This window comes from Pleurodeles waltl, chromosome 5, assembly GCF_031143425.1.
Source record: "Pleurodeles waltl isolate 20211129_DDA chromosome 5, aPleWal1.hap1.20221129, whole genome shotgun sequence".
Taxonomy (NCBI): Eukaryota; Metazoa; Chordata; class Amphibia; order Caudata; family Salamandridae; genus Pleurodeles; species Pleurodeles waltl.
Genome location: NC_090444.1, coordinates 125394631 through 125413982, shown reverse-complemented (window position 1 = coordinate 125413982; position 19352 = coordinate 125394631). Strand labels below are relative to the sequence as shown.

General features: G+C 46.9%; 1 protein-coding gene across 2 annotated transcripts in view; it reads right to left on the bottom strand.

Moving 5' to 3' along the window:
- The window catches only part of MSRA (methionine sulfoxide reductase A), an 885765-nt gene that overhangs the window by 548845 nt on the left and 317568 nt on the right, over positions 1 to 19352 (bottom strand). For both annotated transcript variants that reach the window (XM_069233798.1, XM_069233799.1), the window contains exon 3: positions 14327 to 14446. In XM_069233798.1, coding sequence (XP_069089899.1) covers positions 14327 to 14446 — 120 coding nt within the window. The remainder of the gene's footprint in view (positions 1 to 14326; positions 14447 to 19352) is intronic.

Genomic DNA, 19352 nt, shown 5'->3' with positions numbered 1-19352 from the left:
AGAGGAGGGCTTTGAGCACCGGCACGTTTTATTTACAAATTGAGCACTGTTTGTGATATCTGTCACATGTGTGATGGAGTATCCCACCCGCCAAGGTCAGAATCGGGTCCTTAATAGGTAGGCGCTCAGAAACCCATCTTGCAGATAGTCAATAAATGGTTGTTCATGCCACAGGGAATGAGTGAGGCAGCATACATTTGGTAATGTTTTGCAGCACATAATGTTGAGACTGCATGTCAATCTGGCATCCTGGCTTCTATTTTGGCCCTGACATCGCGCTAATCTTGCATTTGTGCAGAGGTATAGGTCTGTCCATGATGACGTGAGGTCCAGGACTTGTTCTGTGCCTTAGAGAGGTACTACAATGGATTACTTACCCTGTTCTGGCAGCCAGTCTCTAACACATGAGGGGATTACCTGAACCCACTACTTTCTTTTGGAGGAGGCAAGGATCTGCCTGAATAAGCTTGGAGCCCTGTCTGCCTGCTGAGAGAGAGGAGAAGAGTACCTGTCTTGTAGGAGGAAATACTGCCCAGAAAGGAGAGGCTCATTGTGTTCCCGGCATGGGGAGCACCTAGAAGAAGTTGGCAAACATGAGAAAGCAATCCAGGAATTCCCTGTTCTGAGAGGGCGCCCCCTGGACTCTCTAAGCAGTATTGGTTAAACTCCGCATAAGATTGTATGAGAAGCATCCCATTGTGAAATTACCCAATATGCTACCTCATTTTAAAGTGACTGGGTGCCACGTCTGCTGAATGGGGAACCAAAGCGTTGTCGAAGCGGGAACCCCAAACCGGTCTAGTTGCTGCAATTGCTTCATCACCTGACAAGGACTGGAGGCTGCAAACTCTGCCTTCTGAAGCATCAGTTCGTAGAGATCCCTGTGGGCTGCTGCTCAACCACCACAGCTGGGGCCCAGAAGGCCTTGATCGTCTTGTGACCCCTCACTCCAAACAGAAGTGCATTTTTTCCGTAATTCTGAAGTGTGATGAAAACTAAGATTTTAATAGGATCAAAAAAAAATGTGATGATGCACAAATGCTAAACATTGTATTGTATTGTACTACAGCATTTGCATAGTGCTTACTACCCCTATGTGGGGCACTGAAGTGATTACCTACATGGGCAGCCTGCTATTCCACATATGGTCAAGGTTGGAAGGGTGTTGTCTTTCTGATCCTATGTGGGAAGTGTTTTGATGCTGTGCATGGGTACCAGCGAGTTGCGATTATCATGTTGTGGGTTACACCGCGTAGCAGTGTGGTAGATGATACGGTGTGAGATATACAGATGTGCAATAGAACAATTTACTTTCCTTCGGTAACACCCTATCTGGTAGAGACTATGGACCTTATACAACTTTGGAGGAAGGTGTTAATCCGTCCCAAATGTGATGGATATACCACCAGCCATATTACGAGTCCATTATATCCTATGGAACTCGTAATACGGCTGGTGGTATATCCGTCACATTTGGGACGGATTAACACCTCCTCCAAAGTTGTAATCAGGCCCTATGTCTAGCTGCAGATTCCTTACCTTTAAATTCTTCCAAGGCGACAGATTGGATCCAGAAGGTTTTTTGTGAGCAGTGCTCCTGTGTGTTAGTAGGTGGCATTAATCAGTTTCACCTCCGTCGTCCGCACCAGAAATGATGCCGCAGTTCCTATATAGGTGACTTTCCATTCCAGATGCGCTGAGCCATTAAGAACACTGACCACTGGGCGGTCAAAACTAGGGCCCTGAAAGGGAAGTCCCTGCCCCTAGAAATCTGTTCGCAGAGCGGGGAGCATGGGTTGGTCAGTAAGGAAGCTGCAGCCAGATATAGGCCCTCATTATGACTTTGGCGGTAACTGGCCCTTCCGCCAACATACTTTCGCCGTGGCTACCAGCTGCCCCGCCACATTATGACTGTCAACGGAATTCCGCCAGAAGGCTGGCGGAATACCGTCGACGGTCATGGCGACGGATGGCGGTAAGGTGGCACCGCTGTCAGCAGCAGAGGCACGCCAGCAAAACACCGCCGACCGTATCATGAGCCATGATACGGCCTGGCGGTGTTCCGCTGGTGGACGCTACTGCTGGCAGCAGCGCCCCGTCCCGTCTCCTGCCGGAGGACCCCCTACAAGCAGGTAAGTCAGGTTCTCCGTCAGGAGAGGGGGGGTGTGTGTGTGTATGGGGGTGTTGTGTGTGGGGGGGTGTCTGTTATTGTATGCGTGCATGCGGCTGTGAGTCGCACTGAATGCATGTGCGAATGTTAGTGTACATGTATGTTGTGTGTTGTGCATGTGTGTGCGACAATGCTGGTGTGTGTTGCGGTGTGTGGGTTTGTATGTGTGTATGCATGGGTGGATGTGGGTATGTGTGTGTGTATGATTGTGTATGTGTGCGCGTGTGTGTGTGTGTAAATGTGCAGGGGGGCAGGAGAGGGAGGGAGAGGGTGGGGGAGGGCTCTCAGGAAGGGGAGGGGGGCGGGAGAGACCTCTATCAGTGTCAGGGAAGGAATTCCCTGGCACTGATAGTGCCTACCGCCATGGTTTTCGTGGCGGTGCGCTTGCCACAGAAACCATGGCGGTAGGCGGGGTCATAATCCAGGGGGTGGGATTGTGACAGCCGCCTGGCTGGAGACTGAAGTCTCCAGCCCGGCGGCTGTTACCACCCTGGCGGACGGAGTGGTACATTGGCGGTTTGGCTTGGGCCAAACCGCCAATGTCATAATAGTGGAGGTAGGTACCGCCAGCCTGTTGGCGGTAATACCTCCACTATTCCACCAACTGCCAGGGTTGTAATGAGGGCCATAGTCTCTACCAGATAAGGCATTACAGAAGGTAAGTAATTTGTCCATTTTATAGAAACTTCTAGCTGCAGCTTCCTTACCTTTGAATAGATACCTAAGAAAAACCATCCCCAGAGGTGGGTCTGCGAACCAATTTCAAACAAGAAAGTTCTGCAGGACCGAATGGGCAAAGTGCCTGTCCCTACAGACCTGACCCACATACCCGACAAAGAGTTGGTCATCCACTCAAAACTCTTTTGTACAATCAAGGTATAATGCCAATGCTCTTTGTGGGTCCAGGCAGTGGAGTCTCTCCTTAGAAGGATGTGGGGGTACATAAAAAGTAGGGAAGGTGGTAGATTGGCCTACATGAAAAGATGTGTCTATTTTTCACAAACGAGAGGCCCTAGTGTGAAGCACCACTTTGTAAGAATAGGTAGAGAGGTAGGTAAGCTTAGATGATAAAGCCCGCAGTTCACTCACTCTGCACACAGATGTAATTGCCACAAGGAAGGCTGTTTTCAATGTGAAAAGCCTCAGGGGACCGTTGTGAAGAGGCCTGAAGGGAGCGCACATCAAAAATGTCAGAACCCTATTAAGATCCCACTGGGGCATAATGAATGGTGATGGAGGGAAGAGATGAGTAAGCCCTTTGAGGAACCTATGTACAATAGGAAACTTAAACAAAGAAGTTTGATTAGGCCACCACAAAAAGCAGAAATAGCTGATAAATAGCACTTAAGAGTGCCCGAATCATTACTATTAGAAATGGGGTCTCTAGTGGTAACAGTAACACAGTGAAAACACCACAAAAATACACCACACAGGTTTAGAAAATATAAGATATTTATCTGGGTAATTTAAGGTAAAAAAACAATAAAGATTTAATAAGCGCAACTTGAGATATCACTTTTGCAAAATTAAAAAGAGTCTTAAATCTTAGAAATCAACAGTCTTCTCTTGTTTGCACAAAGTACCTGGTTTGCGCAAAAAAACACGCATGGAGACCACAGAAGAGGAGATGCATGGAAAATAATGTTGTGCGTTGGATTTTCCCACGCGGCACAGACGATGCGCTGTTTTTTTCCACGCTGCAAGGGGCTTTGCATCGATTTCCGACGCCCAGGGACAATGCATGGAAATCATGGGTGACCAGGACGAAGTGACAGGCGTTGCGTCAATCTGGTTTGGCGATGCGTCAAATTTTCTATCCCACAGCAGGCGCTGTGTTGCTTCTTCACTCGGGAAGTCGGGCTGCGTCGGTGTGATACTACTGTGCATCAATCCGGTGGGGCTGTGCGCCGAATTTCCGGTCACAAGGCAGGCGCTGCGTCGAACCTTCACTCAGGAAATTGAGCTACGTCATTACGGTTTGGCTGTGCGGCAATTTTGTCATCGCAAGGCAGGTTGTGCGCCGTTTCCGTCAGGCTGGGCGCGGATTTTCGGCACACAAGGAGTTTCCTGAAGAAATTAAGGGGCTCATTATGAACACGGCGGTCTTTTCCGCCGCCGCCGGCATGACGGTCTGAACCGCCGGATTCATAATGAGCCCCTAAGTCTTTTTGGTCCTGAGACTTCAGAAAACAGGAGGCAAGCTCAACCCAAGCCCCTGGAGAGCACTTCTCAGCAAAGTCAGAGGGCAGCAAGGCAGCAGGATAACAGCAGAGAAGCAGTCTTTCTCAGCAAAGCAGTCCAGATGACTCCTTTGGGCAGCCATGCAGTTCCTCTTGACAGGTTGCACGTTCAGGTCCAGAAGTGTCTGGTTTAGTGGGGTCAGGAACCCAGGTTATATACCCAAAAATGCCTTTGACGTGGGGGAGACTTCAAAAAGTGGTTTTGAAGTGCATGAGGTCCCCTTTCAGTAAAGGGCTGTCTGCCAGGGTCCCAGTGGGGGTTTGGCAGTTCATTGTGTGAGGGCAGGCCACTAGCCTTTGAAATGTAAGTGTCAGGCCCTCCACCATTCCAGCCCAGGAAGACCCATTCAGTATGCAGATGACTGCAGGTGTGACTGAGTATACTGTGTTTGTGGTTGTCTGGGTGAAATGCACAAGGAAGCTGTCAACTAGCCCAGCCCAGACGTTGAATGGAGACAGGCTGTAAGGCACAGATGGATTTTAAGTGAAGAGAAATGTGTCATTTCTAAAATAGTAATATAAAATCCAACCTCACCAATAAGTAGGATTTTCTATTACCATTCTGGCCATACTAAGTATGACCTGGTTACCACTTTCTGATCAGAATCTACCACTCACACAGTATATGAGGGTAGCCCTAGTGCTATCCTATGAAAGGAGCATGCCTCACAGTAGTGGAAAACAAATTTAGGAGTTTTCCACTGCCAGGACATATAAAACACACATGTACATTTCCTGCCTTTTACCTACATAGCACCCTGCCCTATAGGTTACCTGGGGCCTACCTAAAGGGTGACTTATATGTAGGAAAAGGGAAAGTTAAGGCTTGGCAAGTACTTTTAAATGCCAAGTCAAAGTGGCAGTGAAACTGCACACACGTGCCTTGCAGTGGCAGGCCTGAGACATGGTTAAGGGGGTACTTATGTGGGTGGCACAACCAGTGCTGCAGGCCCACTAGTGGCATTTAATTTACAGGTCCTGGGCACATGTAGTGCACTTTACTAGGGACTTACAAGTAAATTAAATATGCCAATTGGGAGTGAGCCAATGGTACCATGTTTAAGGGAAAGATCATATACACTTTAGCACTGGTTAGCAGTGGTAAAGTGTGCAGAGTCCTAAACCCAGCAAAATCAGTGTCAGAAAAGTGGAGGGAGGCAGGCAAAAAGTTGGGGGATGACCATCCTAAGGCTGTCAGGTCTAACAGGTACCCTGCTGGGCAAGGGAAAGAAGGAACAGTAGAACCTCAGAAAGAAGGGCTGAAAGGGGATCAACAGACTTCTCTGTGCACCATGCCCCAAATTTCTTCCAGTGACAGGCATATACGGTTTTGGTGGAGGGATGCCTGGCATCCCAGATTATGTTATAGACTTTGAGAGGAACGTCAAAAGCTATAAACTGCAGCAGTTCAATCTCCATGCATGAGGGTGGGAAGTAGCCAGGTTAATGTGAAGAAACCGCCCCTGGTGCTGCGACACAAGATCTTCCTGAAGGGGCAGTCTGGTCGACATGTTCAGCAGCTCGGGATAAAAGACTCTCCATGCCCAGTGCGAGGCCACAAGGATTACTTGGGCCCAGTCGTTCCTGATCTTCTTGAGAACTTTGGGAGGGATTGAGATAGGTGGAAAGGCATACAGGAGGCCTGAATTCCACTCAGGACGAAAAGCGTCTCCGAGCAAGTGCCGCCTTGGAAAGTGTGCAAAACTGCAGACATTGCCCATTCTCAGCAGAGGCGATTAGACCTAACCAAGACTCTCCCCACTCCTGAAAGAGACCTTGCACCACCTCTGGTTTGCGATACTATTCGTGATCTACTAGGCCTTTTCAGCTGAGTTCTTCTGTTCTGGCATTAAGAGAGACGACCAGAATTTGAATCACCAGGGATGTGCTCTGCTGTTTCAACCATGTTCAGAGGTGAAGAGCCTCTTGACAAAGGGTCCACAAACCCACCCTGCCCTGCTTGTTGCAGTACCACAAGGCGGTGGTGTTGTTTGTGACCACCTACACTATCTTTCCCTTGATAGAGGGAAGAAAGGCTTTCAATATGGGTCAGTTCGCATGGAGCTCCAGCCTGTTGGTGTGAAATCCTGCTTCTGCTGGGGACCAGATTCCTCTGATCTCCACCTCTCCCAGATTGCCGATCCATCCCAGGAATGATGCATCTGTTGCTTATGTCAGACGTGGTTCGGAAAGGGAGATGGATTTGCCTCTGGTCAAATCGCGGTTCATTAACCACCACTACAGGTCTTTCACAGTTACCTCTGAGTTCTGGACCATGTTGGAGAGATTTCCCTGATGCTCCGCCCACTGGAATTTCAGAGCCCCGCATATGCCATCTGCCGTGTGTCAACAGCAGGATACAGGAGGCTATGAGGCCCAGCAGCCTCACAGTCAGTCTCTCCGAAATCAAGGACAGAGGCTGAAACATCAGTATCATAGCCAGAATATCCTGAACTCGCTGCTCTTGAGGATAAGCCCGAAACTGCACTGTGTCCAGAACAGTTCAGATGAAAGGGAGCATCTGAGAGGAAGTCAGGTGTGACTTTGGCATTCCAGTGAATGTAGGAGGTTCACTGTAGTCTGGAGCTGGGAGACAACAGCTTGGGACAAGCCTGCCTTCAACGGCCAATCATCAAGATAGGGGAAGACTGATACCCCTGATCTTTGCAGATGAGCTGCAATCACCTTGGTGAACATCCGCTTGTTGCTGGTAAGGCCAAAGGGGAGCATGGGTAACTGAAAGAGTTTGTGGCCTACAGTGAGCAGCAAGTAACGTCTGTGGGCAGGCAGAAATTCTCCTTCTTGAGGAAGAGATTGAGGACTCGTAGGTCTAGAATAGGGCGAAGACCTGTCCTTTTTGGGGATCAGAAAGTAACAGGAGTAGCAACCACAGCCTACTTCTGGCACTGGAACCCTCTCTATGACCCCCTTGGCCAAGAGTGCCGCAACTTCCTTATGGAGAAGGGGCAGACAATCTCCGTAATCCAGTCCTAAAATGGTGGCATGGATGGAAGGATAGTCTCAAAGGGGAGAGAGTAGCCTCTTCCGACAATCTGCAAAACCCACTTGTCCGTAGTAATAGATTGCCAGTGGGGCAGGTGATGGCAAATCCTGCCAACAACTGGGTGTCCACGAGGGTAGAGAGGCAGGCTTGGAGGGTTTAGAGGCTGCTGCAGGGGGTTAAGGGAGTGGACTGCCTGACCCATGAGGTCAGTGGATCCTGTGCCCCTGGCCATGCAGAGGCTGGCAGTATGCGAAGCATCATGGCTGGTGTGGTTGGAAGCCCCTTCTGTAGCCACAAAAGGAGCAAAAAGCAGATTGGGGGTGACAAGGGAGTGAAAGGCAGACTGAGGGTGATGAGGGGCTGCTGTGAAGCCCAAGGACCTAGCTGTAGCACAAGAATTCTTGAAGTGTTCGAGTGCCGAATATGCCTTGTGTCCGAAGAGATGGGTGCCATGAAAGAACTTGTCTATCAGGAAAGCTAAGACATGCCCTGAAAAGCCAGACATCCTCCACCAGGCGTGGCACCTCAGGGCCACTGTTGTAAACTGCGGTGCATAGCGAGTCGGTCGTGTCCAGTCCACAACAGTTTGAGAACTACGCTGTGTGTCTCCTTTCGGCAACAGCCTGAGAGAGTAAAGCCTGGGTCTCCTCCTGGACCTATTGGCAGCACTTGCGCAGCTGTGTTCCACAGCATGTGAAAATAACAGCCCAAAAGGCACTTGATGAGCAGCTGCCATCCGATATTTCAAGCCCCCCCTCGAAGACTGCACCACCCCCGGATACTCTCACCACCACATTGAATTATTCCCACCTACACATCACACGCAATTACCTGGCGAGTGAGAGACCATGCCCTAGAGGCACCTTCTTCTGGTTGAAATTACTGGATAATAGAATGTCTTGCCTGTCTTCCTTTCCGCTGGGCAAATTGTTTATATCTTGTAACTAGTGGGCTACACTGGAATGAAGCACAAAATCAAATAAAAATACTTTAATAAAAAATAAACAGCCCTAAAGGCATGCGGTGTTCACAGACTGCAATGCAAGACTAGCGTACAAAATCATCTTCCCAAAGGAATCCAGCCTGTTGGATTACTTATCCAGGGGAGCGGTAGGGAACGTACCAAGGAAAGTAGAGGCTTGGACAACCAAGTTCTCAGGGGAGGGGTGCTGTGTGAGGAAACTTGGTCCCCAGGTGCGGGCAGCGTCATTGGGCAATCGTCTTATTCACAGGAGCCCCTGAGCTGGGTTTGGACCAGGTACCCAGAAGAAAGTAAGTTAGGGTATCACTGGAATGGAAGCAGGGATTCAGAGGAGGAACCTCCCGGTTGCAGCACCTCTGTCAAGAGATTAGTCTTGACGGGCAAAGGGGGTAGCTGAAGGTCGAGAACCTTAGCCTTCCTCCTCACCACCATTGCATAAGAAGCTCCCTCCTCCATAGCCACGGTAGGGGGAGAAAGCATGCTACAGTCTGGAGATGTGTCCAGTCCACTGACTTCACCCAAGTCCTCACACCAGGCCATTTTTTCTTCATATGGCTGGTATTCTAGACGGTCTAGCGACCCCTCCCGTTCTTCCCTGAGGCCTAGCCCAGCAGAATAGGGCTCAGGATCTGACGAGGAGGCAAACATCCTGCCGGCGTCGGAGTTGCCATCGGACGACGCTCATCCAGCTGCGTGTCTGAGATGGTGATGACAATCGGGATGGCGCCGGGAGAGTCAGCACAGGGCTGATTTTGGGGAATGTCAAGGTGGTACAACTGGTGCCGGTCTGGATCTAGGACTGGATCCCTGAGAGCCCACAGGCCCCAAAGACACTGGCACAGAACCGGATGGTGCTCTTTCCAATCCTGGAGGGCCTGAGCACACTCAGGTCCTAGTGCCCACAAACTGGGGGAGCAGGAGTAATCAGGGGTTGGGGGCAGAGTCGGGCCAGGCGCAGGTTCTGAGGAACATGGCCTAGAATGATGACGCTCTCTTGTCACGTCAGCCGATTCGACTTATTACTCTTTTTCTATGCCTCAACTTACCCAATCGCCCTGAGGACTTTGAGAGGGACAATGACGACTTTGGACCTTCCTCCCTATTGAGACCTCGACGTGCGTGGAGTCACGTGCCGATCCGCCATAAGCTTTAGGGACAGCTCCCTCAAAAATGCATGGCCAGGCACTCAAAGCACAACTTTGGGTCGTGGTCACACTCCAAGCGTCACAAGCAAACGAGGTGCAGATCCTTCATGGACATTGCCCAGTGACAGAGTCCGCAGGGCTTAAAACTTGCCTTCCATTATGACATCCTCGATACACCTGGAGTAATCTCAAAAAGAATTCAACAAAAAGAAATAAAAAAGGCCAGTCAAAAATGGACTGAGGGGCAGCTCGTTCTTGAATCTGCATTGGCTGGTGCGGAAAGAAAAGAGGGTGGGGTGGCACCTGGGTGGCATCTATATAGGAACCGCAACATCATTTCCAGTGCAGACAGTGCCAACGATGGACATGGAGCCAATCTATGCCACCTGTCAGCGTGCAGGGGTACTGCTCACAAAAAATCTTCCGGAACCAGTCAGCCACCAGATAATGATTTTTCTATGCGCAGACAGCTTTGAACCACTCTGCATGTCACTTTATTGTACTTCCTGCTAATGTAGTCTGCCTAGCAGGTCACAGCACTGGGTTGTCCAATCAGAACATTTGTGTATAGTTGCGGGCCTGAGGTGGCATGGTTGGAGGGAGAGGGCAGTGGAGAGACCTGCAGAGAAGGGCATTGATTATTTCATTCCATATCTGAGTGTCATTGTGAGATGTAAAGAAGCAGCCATAGCGTATACAAGTGTGGGACCTGCAATGGTGGACTAGATTAAAGTCCTCCAATTGACGGGCAGTGTGCGACAGATCTCTTTCCATGCCTGTTCCTTTGGTGATGGCTGGTTTACTGCCTGCACAGTACTGATGATGGACAACCCTTGTAGCATATAGGTCTTATGTGAAAGCAAGAGGTGTAAGTTACAGTTGGCAGCCAACCACTGACTGTTATGGTGTTGGTATTAGTGTGTGCCAGAGATGCTAGATGTGAAATTACATAACTATATAATACCCTGACAAACCTTAGATCAGCCCTTCTAACTTACCTGCCTATCCAAAGTAGTTTGCTGGTTTGGCTGTTTCCAATCTATGGATTGTAAGGTGAAGATTAAATTTGAGGGTGCTACTGTCTATCCGGGTTCTGTTGTAGGCATGTTGGGTGGTATAGCTGTCTTGGAAACAGCCATGTTTTCAACTGTCTTCTGAAGTGTTGACACTTCTCAATGCTTTGAATGCTGGCTGGTTGTGCGTTCCAGATCTTGGGAGCGTCTTCTGAGAAAGCAGTGCCTCCTATGGATTTCCTATGGTGAGATGGTATGATAAGTGGTGCAAGCTGGAGTGCACTATCCTGTTTTATTTGTATTTAGCTTGTAGGTATAACAGTCCTTTTCCCTAGGAGGGTCTGTGATTTAGCCAAAGTTTAGTGTTTGCAGGGCATTCACGGTAAGAAAAGTACAGAGATCTATGCAAGCCACACCACCTTGGACTACCTTAGATGGCTTGTTTTCAGAAATGTATGGGCCTGGCAGGTTTTTCTGGGATCCAATCAAGTCCTTGCCTAAATACCACAGCTACACACATGGCCAGAATGAGTCAACGTGCAAGACAAAATCTTAATGTTTCCTTGTTGTGTTTGAAGCCATTCCTTTCACGGACAGTAGTCTAGCAACACAATGGGGTACTAATGTTACTGGGAGAAGTGTAAGAATGCTGTGCGGGAAGACATTTCTGAATCCAAGCAGATTCCATTAGCATGGCCTGCTTTCACATTTGTTTGCTGTGACTTCAGCACGCACAGTGCCCTACGCATTACAGCCATACAAAAATCAAACTTGGGATTTGAGGGAACCATTTTTCTTGTGTCCCGACTTTGATTTTGGAAAAGAAAATGTTTCTGGTATTTTTCACCAGATGTATTTACTTTTCTGGTACTGTGCACAACCTGCTGAAGTCCACCATATTGTGAAGGTTATGCAGTGAACGTCAATGGGTTGTTGTCTGCAGTAAAGCAGTTAAAACCCAACAGATCCATGCAGCCTCAAATACTGTCCACCAGGAATGGACAACAAGCTCCAGGGATATGATTGCCACATTGCACTCTTAATTGTTCTAGTCATAGGGGACTTCTCCAGGGCCAAAGGTCCCCAACAATGGTAGGCGCCTGGGGCTAGGGAACAGCGAAAATACAGTGGCCAAAAAAAGGTGGCAGCTGCTGCTCATAGCCATGCAAAGCCAAGAAAAAGTTTCCATTGCCGTACCAGGGTCTATGAAGACAAGAGCTAAGGAGAGAATAAAAATATTGAGAAGTACAGAGAAGACGTTCTAGAAAAGGAAGGGAGAGAAGAGCAGAAAGAAAACAGAGTAAAAAGAAAAGGCAAGAGAGAGCCCGGGAGAGACAGAAAGGGGGAGATAGGTAAGGCTGGCAAACAGAAAGGGATGATGGGGAAAAGGGTGAGAGAGGCAGTTGATACAGAGTTTAGGAGATGAGAAGAGAGAAAACAAAATAGAGCCCCAAGGAGCAAAATGAGAGGTAGATGCATGTGGAGAAAATGTGATTGTAGATTTTATGTGGAATGTATAGCTTATCATATTTTTACAAACACAGCTGGCCCAATATGATTTAGTGTATAATCCAACAATCACCTTGCATAGTAGTCTTTGAAGTCCTGTGAGTTCTAGCTATAGTTACTTTATCTACATTGCTTTTTACAAACTGCTTAAAAAACACATTCCCTTGTTATTTGTTACGCTATGATCTTGGTGAAAGCTGACACCTTCTCTTTTAATGCATATCAGCCAGGTCTACATTTGCTGGTATATTCGCTGGAAAGTACAACCTACCCCCTGAGAAGCCCAAGGTCTATTAAGGACGTGATCTGTCTTCCTAGTATACATTTAAATAAGTCAGTCTCTTAACTGTTTCAAAACATAAAGCTTGATTTTTACCTGCACCAGTAGTAATGCCAAGCAATAGCCCTGCAAGTGAATATTTTTCATTTCTAGTACACATGGCAGTCTTCAATGCTTTCTGCATTCACCACTCATAAAAGTGTATTTTCATCGAAGCATCATTAGGCACATAGAGGGTGCCACATTGAGGGTTCTATGCAAGGAGTCTACTGCATGTGAAAGAGAGGAGAATGCCCAGAATTCTGAAAATGGGGACTCTGTGGCATCAAAATGGGAGGCACCATTCAAGCAGCATCAAAGAGAGAATTTATCACAGCGAAGGAACCTGGATACAAAGAGTGAAACCACCACTCAAAGCCTTAGAGGCAGTGCTGCTGCCTGCCCATCTACGGCTCCTCTAACTGGAGATGGAACTAGTGTCCTCAGCCAGGCAATAGGCCTCAAATAGACTCATCCTAAGATTGCACAAATACCCATCATTTACTGTACCAACGTACCTATCTTGCTAGACGATGTTGGACAAAGGTGTCCAATTGTACGGTACCTTTAGCACAACCTGCCTGTAAATATGAGGGATGGATACCAGTGGCAGAGCCGACTTCACATCCATTCGGATCTGACTGGTGCTTTTGATCAAATGTCATTCAGCTATACATCTTCTGTAACAACTTTTAAGTGAAATTTACTGTGGGACCTTCCCAACTTTCCTTGTAAACTGACACTTACATTATTTGATTAGGGTTCACCATTGTTGAAGCCCTAAAACGTTTAAATTGTTTGCCACTAATGTATCAAAAGTGTCCTGGATTAATATACTCTAAGCTCTCTCTAAAGTTAATTTAAATTAGTGCTAAATTAAGTTAAAACTAAACTTACGAAGCTGGGTGGCATTAGGAAACTCAGAAAGCAGATTAAGTAGTTTACTTGAGGTAAGGTTATTCCTTCATGCCTTCCAAGTGTGATGATTTCTTGATGCAGAATGTTCCTGGTATGATTCCTACAGCAATAAAATGTTGATTGTGGAAGCTGGACACCAACCATCACAATTAAGAGGTGTGGAGCAGTTTAAAAAAAAAACACAAAGTTGGGAGTCAGCAAACTTTACAACTTTACACCCCTCTATTTTAAATTATATCTAATTGATAGGATTTAAAGTTGGACTGTGGAAAGTTGATTGTGCTTTAATATGTACCTTTAAAACATCTATGTATTCCTTTACATAGAATCACATTTTGTGCACACTTAATATCAAAATCAAAATATTGAAGGCACAGAAAGTTGATGACAGAATACTGAATCCAAAATATAAACAGTTAAGCATAGGTTTCTATACCTTACTCCTACCTGATAAATATATCTACTTAAATGATACATATATCTTCTTGGTACGTTGAGGTAGAGTTAAGAATAGTAAATCTATAATTTCCTTTATTCACTTACCTTTCGGTATTCTGTCCTTGATATTCTTGTACCACGATATTCTGGGGATCGCTAATTAGTAGTACAATCAATCACACAAGAAGCATGGTGTGCTTTAAAAGCTTGCACCAGTACCTTTTACACTACAAGTATTTGAGAAAAAATGCACCTTTAGTGCACAGCTTAAATGTCTCGTCATAGCTGAGGGTCATGCCCCCTGAAAAATATACTCCTGGCTACAGGCCTGGGTGTTTGCAAACGTCCAAAGTTTCCACACTCTTGGCGGAGGTGTCCACACCCGTAAAAGGACTTATACCTTCCAGGAAACCCTTCGTGAATATCTGGCAGGCGTAAAATAGATAACCTTGGTTGTAGATATGAGTTTAAGAACAAATTTACCTCCTAAGTGTACCAATCCATTTCTAAATTGTGCAATTACTTTTAATCTTCTCAAGTTTAACTATTATCAACCGGTCATAATGGTATTAAGAAAAATATCCATACCTGAGCAGACCTCTTCGTAAGACGGGTTAGAAGTGTATCCTCCAGCAAAGCCAACCTGAGTAGAATAGACACCCTTTTGATTCCAAAACTTCCTCTCTGCTCCCCAGAAACAGCCCATGCCTGAAAAACAAAACACATGCGGCAGGATGTTAAACATCAGAGACCATTCCTACAGAGGAACCCTCATTACTACAAGCATAACTAAAAAGAGAAGCTTGTGCTACAATAATAAAAAGTTTCAGATGTCACAACCCAATTTTATTTTCTTAATATATCAGTCTTTCACAATATGCAGCAGATATCGAACTTCTTCCCTTGACATTTCATCCAAGGACTCCAGACATTACCATAATGCAAGAGGCAACCCCTAACCTACACGTATTTCTCAGTGAGCATGCACCAATCCATGTTTGAACACCACTCCTCCATGGTCACAATTACATGGCTCCCTCATAACCTTGCAATGTCTTGACCAACTCCAATTCACAGAGCATTTTAACATATCTTGGAGGTGGGTCATCAATCACTTCAAATTTCCAGCAACAGAAGGCTGTTCCTTTGCATCTGTATAATTGTTAATGTGGAATTCAGGCAGATACCATCTTCTTCCCAGAACCCCCTCCGTTTGTGGCAGCGCTATATAGTATGCGAGAAGTCACTGGCTTGCCCCCAGACTCTAATGGATCTACTCATATTTCTCATGTTTTTAATCTTGTTCTAGTATAATATATTATTTGTAAGGGTTTGATCGGTATCAATCTGAAGCCCACTCTATTGACACTTAGGGGGTCATTCCGACCCCGGCGGGCAGCGCCCGCCGGGCGGAAACCGCCCAAACACCACACCGCAGTCAAATGACCGCGGCGGTGATTCTAACTTTCCCGCTGGGCCGGCGGGCGATCTCAAGAAGATCACCCGCCGGCCCAGCGGGAAAGCCCCTGCAAAGAGGAAGCCGGCTCCGAATGGAGCCGGCGGATTTGCAGGGGTGCGACGGGTGCAGTGGCACCCGTCGCGATTTTCAGTGTCTGCAAAGCAGACACTGAAAATCATTATGGGGCCCTGTTAGGGGGCCCCTGCACTGCCCATGCCAGTGGCATGGGCAGTGCAGGGGCCCCCAGGGGCCCCACGACACCCGTTCCCGCCAGCCTGCTCCTGGCGGTGTAAACCGCCAGGAACAGGCTGGCGGGAAGGGGTCGGAATCCCCATGGCGGCGCTGCATGCAGCGCCGCCATGGAGGATTCCCCCAGCCGGGGGAAATCCGGCGGGAAACCGCCGGACCCGGCTGGGCGACTGCGGCTTCACAGCCGCGTTCGGAATACCTGATGAAGCACCGCCAGCCTGTTGGCGGTACTTCATTCGGCCTCCACCCTGGCGGTCTATGACCGCCAGGGTCGTAATGAGGCCCTTAATCTGGATAATGTAATGCTTCTCCTCTACCATCAGACTCCCATTGGAGTCAGTCTGTTTATGGTGCCCAGAATGTTGTTCAACATTTTGTAAACAGGGATAAACTCCTCCATGGCAGGGCCTCCAGGAAATACCCTATGGCCCAAAGGGGCACCGCCTTGGACCTGAATGTCATTTAGTAAAAAACAAATTAAAGTGTTTTTTTATGTGCATGTAAAGGTTTGCAAGTGCCATAGAGGGGATTTATTCAGATGAGCCTATGACTAGCTCACTACAGTAAAAATAGTTATGGGGATCTTTTTTTTAAGGTGGAAAAAATCTGTAATTTGCTATGGAGCTTGGTACAAAGGGGACCTAGAAAAGTCTTTTAAAAAAGTTGAAACTCAACCTGTTAGCACTTTCTGCTTCTAATTCTGTGACAGGCATGGATCCCATGTATTACTGAAATCGTCCCAACGAACCTCCGAGTGGGTAGATGGCAAGGTTTTTTTAATATCTCACTGGGCTGTCTAGCCTGTCCTAAAATTCCAGAATACTGCATTAAGAGCGATAGGTGCAACCCCAGTGAAACATATGTTTAAGGGCAGAGGCGGCCCCACAAACAAGAAACAACCTGGGGCCCTTTAATGAAACATAGCAAAGGGTCTTGATAACAGCAGGGAGTGCTGGCTAAGGATAAAACGACCCATAGGGCGCTGGATTAAGAATGCTCTAGGATCTACACAGCATGCCGTTTATAGTGTTGTGATAATAATGTTTTGCAATAGTATAATCCGATTTCAAATCCTATGCAAATTTCATCATGGTGCATATGAAATGGTGACGTTGGGGATTAAGGCCCTCATTATGAGTCTGGCGGTCCATGGACAGCCAGACTCACGGATGGCGGGCGGACTGCCGCGGTAGTGGCGGTCCACCTGCTATATTATGACCCTGACGGAGAACGCCACAATGGAAACCCTGCCACCGCCGGGCTGCCACCACCAGACAGCCTGGCGGTCTCGACATTTCAAATCAGACAAGGTAGCACTGCAAGCAGCACTGCCCTGGGGATTATGAGTCCCGTTCTGCCAGTCTTTTCTTGGTGGTTTACACCGCCAGGGAAAGGCTGGCAGAATGGGAGACTCGGAGCCCCCCTGGGGGCCCCTGCACAGCCTCGTTGTGCATTTCACTGCCCGAATTATGGGCAGTGAAATGCGCGATGGGGGCCGCTGCACCCGCCGCACCGCCACGTTGGCGCAGGCTCCTCTAGGAGCCAGCATCAATGTAAAGGGCCTGTTTCCCGCTGGGGTAGCGGGTAGAGACACTGTTTCCGCCCGCCGGCCCAGCGGGAAAACCATAATAGGACCAGCGGGGGCTTCACCGCACTGGCGGTGAAGTGGGGGGAATGAGTTCGGTGGGCGGCAACTCATAATGACCCCCTGTGTGTGTTTAACCAGTTCTGTGTTTTTGGATGGTATAAATAATTAATAAAGCTATTTATCCATCGACATTAAGTAGCATTCCACTGATCTTTAGACGCTTTACTAATGAAACATGGCTATAATCAAAAAACAAAAAACTTGTAAAAATATCAGTGAAGCACTTAACACGAAGTAGAAAGTGATAAACAGCTCAGGAGATATTTTAGTTCAGCGAGTAATCAAAGTTGTACACTGGGGCGTGACCCACCACAAATTGATTTTTAAGAAATAGATCCAGAAAAATATTAAACATTTTTTCTGAAAACCCTAATACTAGCTTTGATCTTAAACAATACCTTTTGAAATTTAGCCATAAAGCAATGTAGATCAGCCAGGTTTGACTTTGAGGCTTATTAGAGAGGACTTTTTAAAGAGAATGGTGCCAACATGATAACACTTAAAGCATTAGACTTTGCGCTTTATTCAGATTTTTCCACTTCCTAATTCCGCTAAATATAATGGGCCTGATTTAGATATTAGCAGACGGGTTACTTCATACAACAGTGACTGGTATCCCACCCCATTATGTCCTAAGGGATTTAGATTTGGGCAGGCGGGATAGCTGTCATCGGTGTAACGTCCCGACATAACCCGTCCACCAATATCTAAATCAAGCGCAATGTCTTTTTAGGACAAAGCGATTCTATCTTTCTGGTCTTAAGAAAATATTCATAGCAACTGGACTGCATTAAATAAGATATATAATCAGAATCATCAAAATTAAAAATCTCAGTGATAAAGGCTCACAAAAATGGCTCCCAGTTTTGAACCCTATAAGCTGGAAACGCAAGTAGCAGACAATTATGTAGAGAAACCAGGAAGGGCTCCTTAATGCCCACATCCCTGCCTATCACATTAGCACCTGAAGCCTGGGTGATTAGTTGCTATACAAAGCAGTTACTTTGATTCCATATTATTGCCCACTGCTTTTGGCTATGCTGATTGCTAAATGTACTGAACCAAAATTATAGGCCCACGTTGCTGGCAAGGTCCTATAATGTGCGAGAGGACCTTTAACATCCAGTATACCCTTAGGAAGCAGGACTATAATGCTATTAGACCATCCCACCCACTGTGGGTAGAATGTTCTAAGTTAAAAATGGAGAACCAGAAAGATATATATTGGAAAATTGGAACAAAAGCCTTATTCCTGCCATTATTGCCCAAGAGCTACTCTATGGCCTTCAATGGACCTCTCAACATTCCAAGGTTTTAAACAGTTTTACATCAGCAGAAAATTAGTAGAGGGAAAGATTCAGTAAGAAATATAACGCAGTGCATATCAAAAGGAAAAGGAGCCAAATTACTAAAAAAAAAAAGCACAGGTGCAAGAAGATTTTACATAAGCATTTGCAATGACAAGAGAAAAAACAAATTTTTGCTTCAAGTTGATCATTACAAATGGTGTTTTTAAAGCAGTCTAGCGGCCCATATCTTCCCTCCGCAAGTTGTGAGGTGCCAGTGTCGATGTAAAATGCCTTGCGATAGAGCAAATTTAGGCAGCTTGGCCCTGAATTGTCACCTACAAACGTACAGAAAAAACCTTTCTGCAATTGAGGTACCAGTCCTTGAAGAGTTGTGCAGTTCCCAAGGTTACTTAAGGATGCTCAGCTGGCATGCTGTTCCGCTGATTGCATTCATCCGCGCAACCTTGGAAGCTGCTAAATCTGATAAATGGGGCTTTGAGTCTATGACATGAAATGAATGTATCACTTCCTAGCGGCCTATTAAATGTGTAGCTTAATAATGAAATATGTGTCCACGTTCTCATTTATAGTGGCCAGTAGGGAAACCATCTCACTCCAGGTCACTGTCTCCAATCCTGAACTTTTAGCCTACAAATAATCGTCATGGATCCTTCTGGTTTTCCTCTTCTCAAGGCATATTTGTTCCCATCCAGACCAATTAATCGTGGCCAGTTCTACTAGGGATTGATCATTGCCTAGCAACAGATGGTACAGTGTGCATAACAAAATGGCGGGACAGTGGGACAACTCCAGTATATAAACTGCCACTTGCCTTCTAATTTTCCTTAAGCTCTAAAGTGTGTGTTTAGCAGTCCTACTTTAATTACCCAATTAGTATGCAGCACCTTCATGCTGAATGCCAATGCCCTCTAGATTCCCTTTGCATCCTTTCCCGACTGCACGGCACTG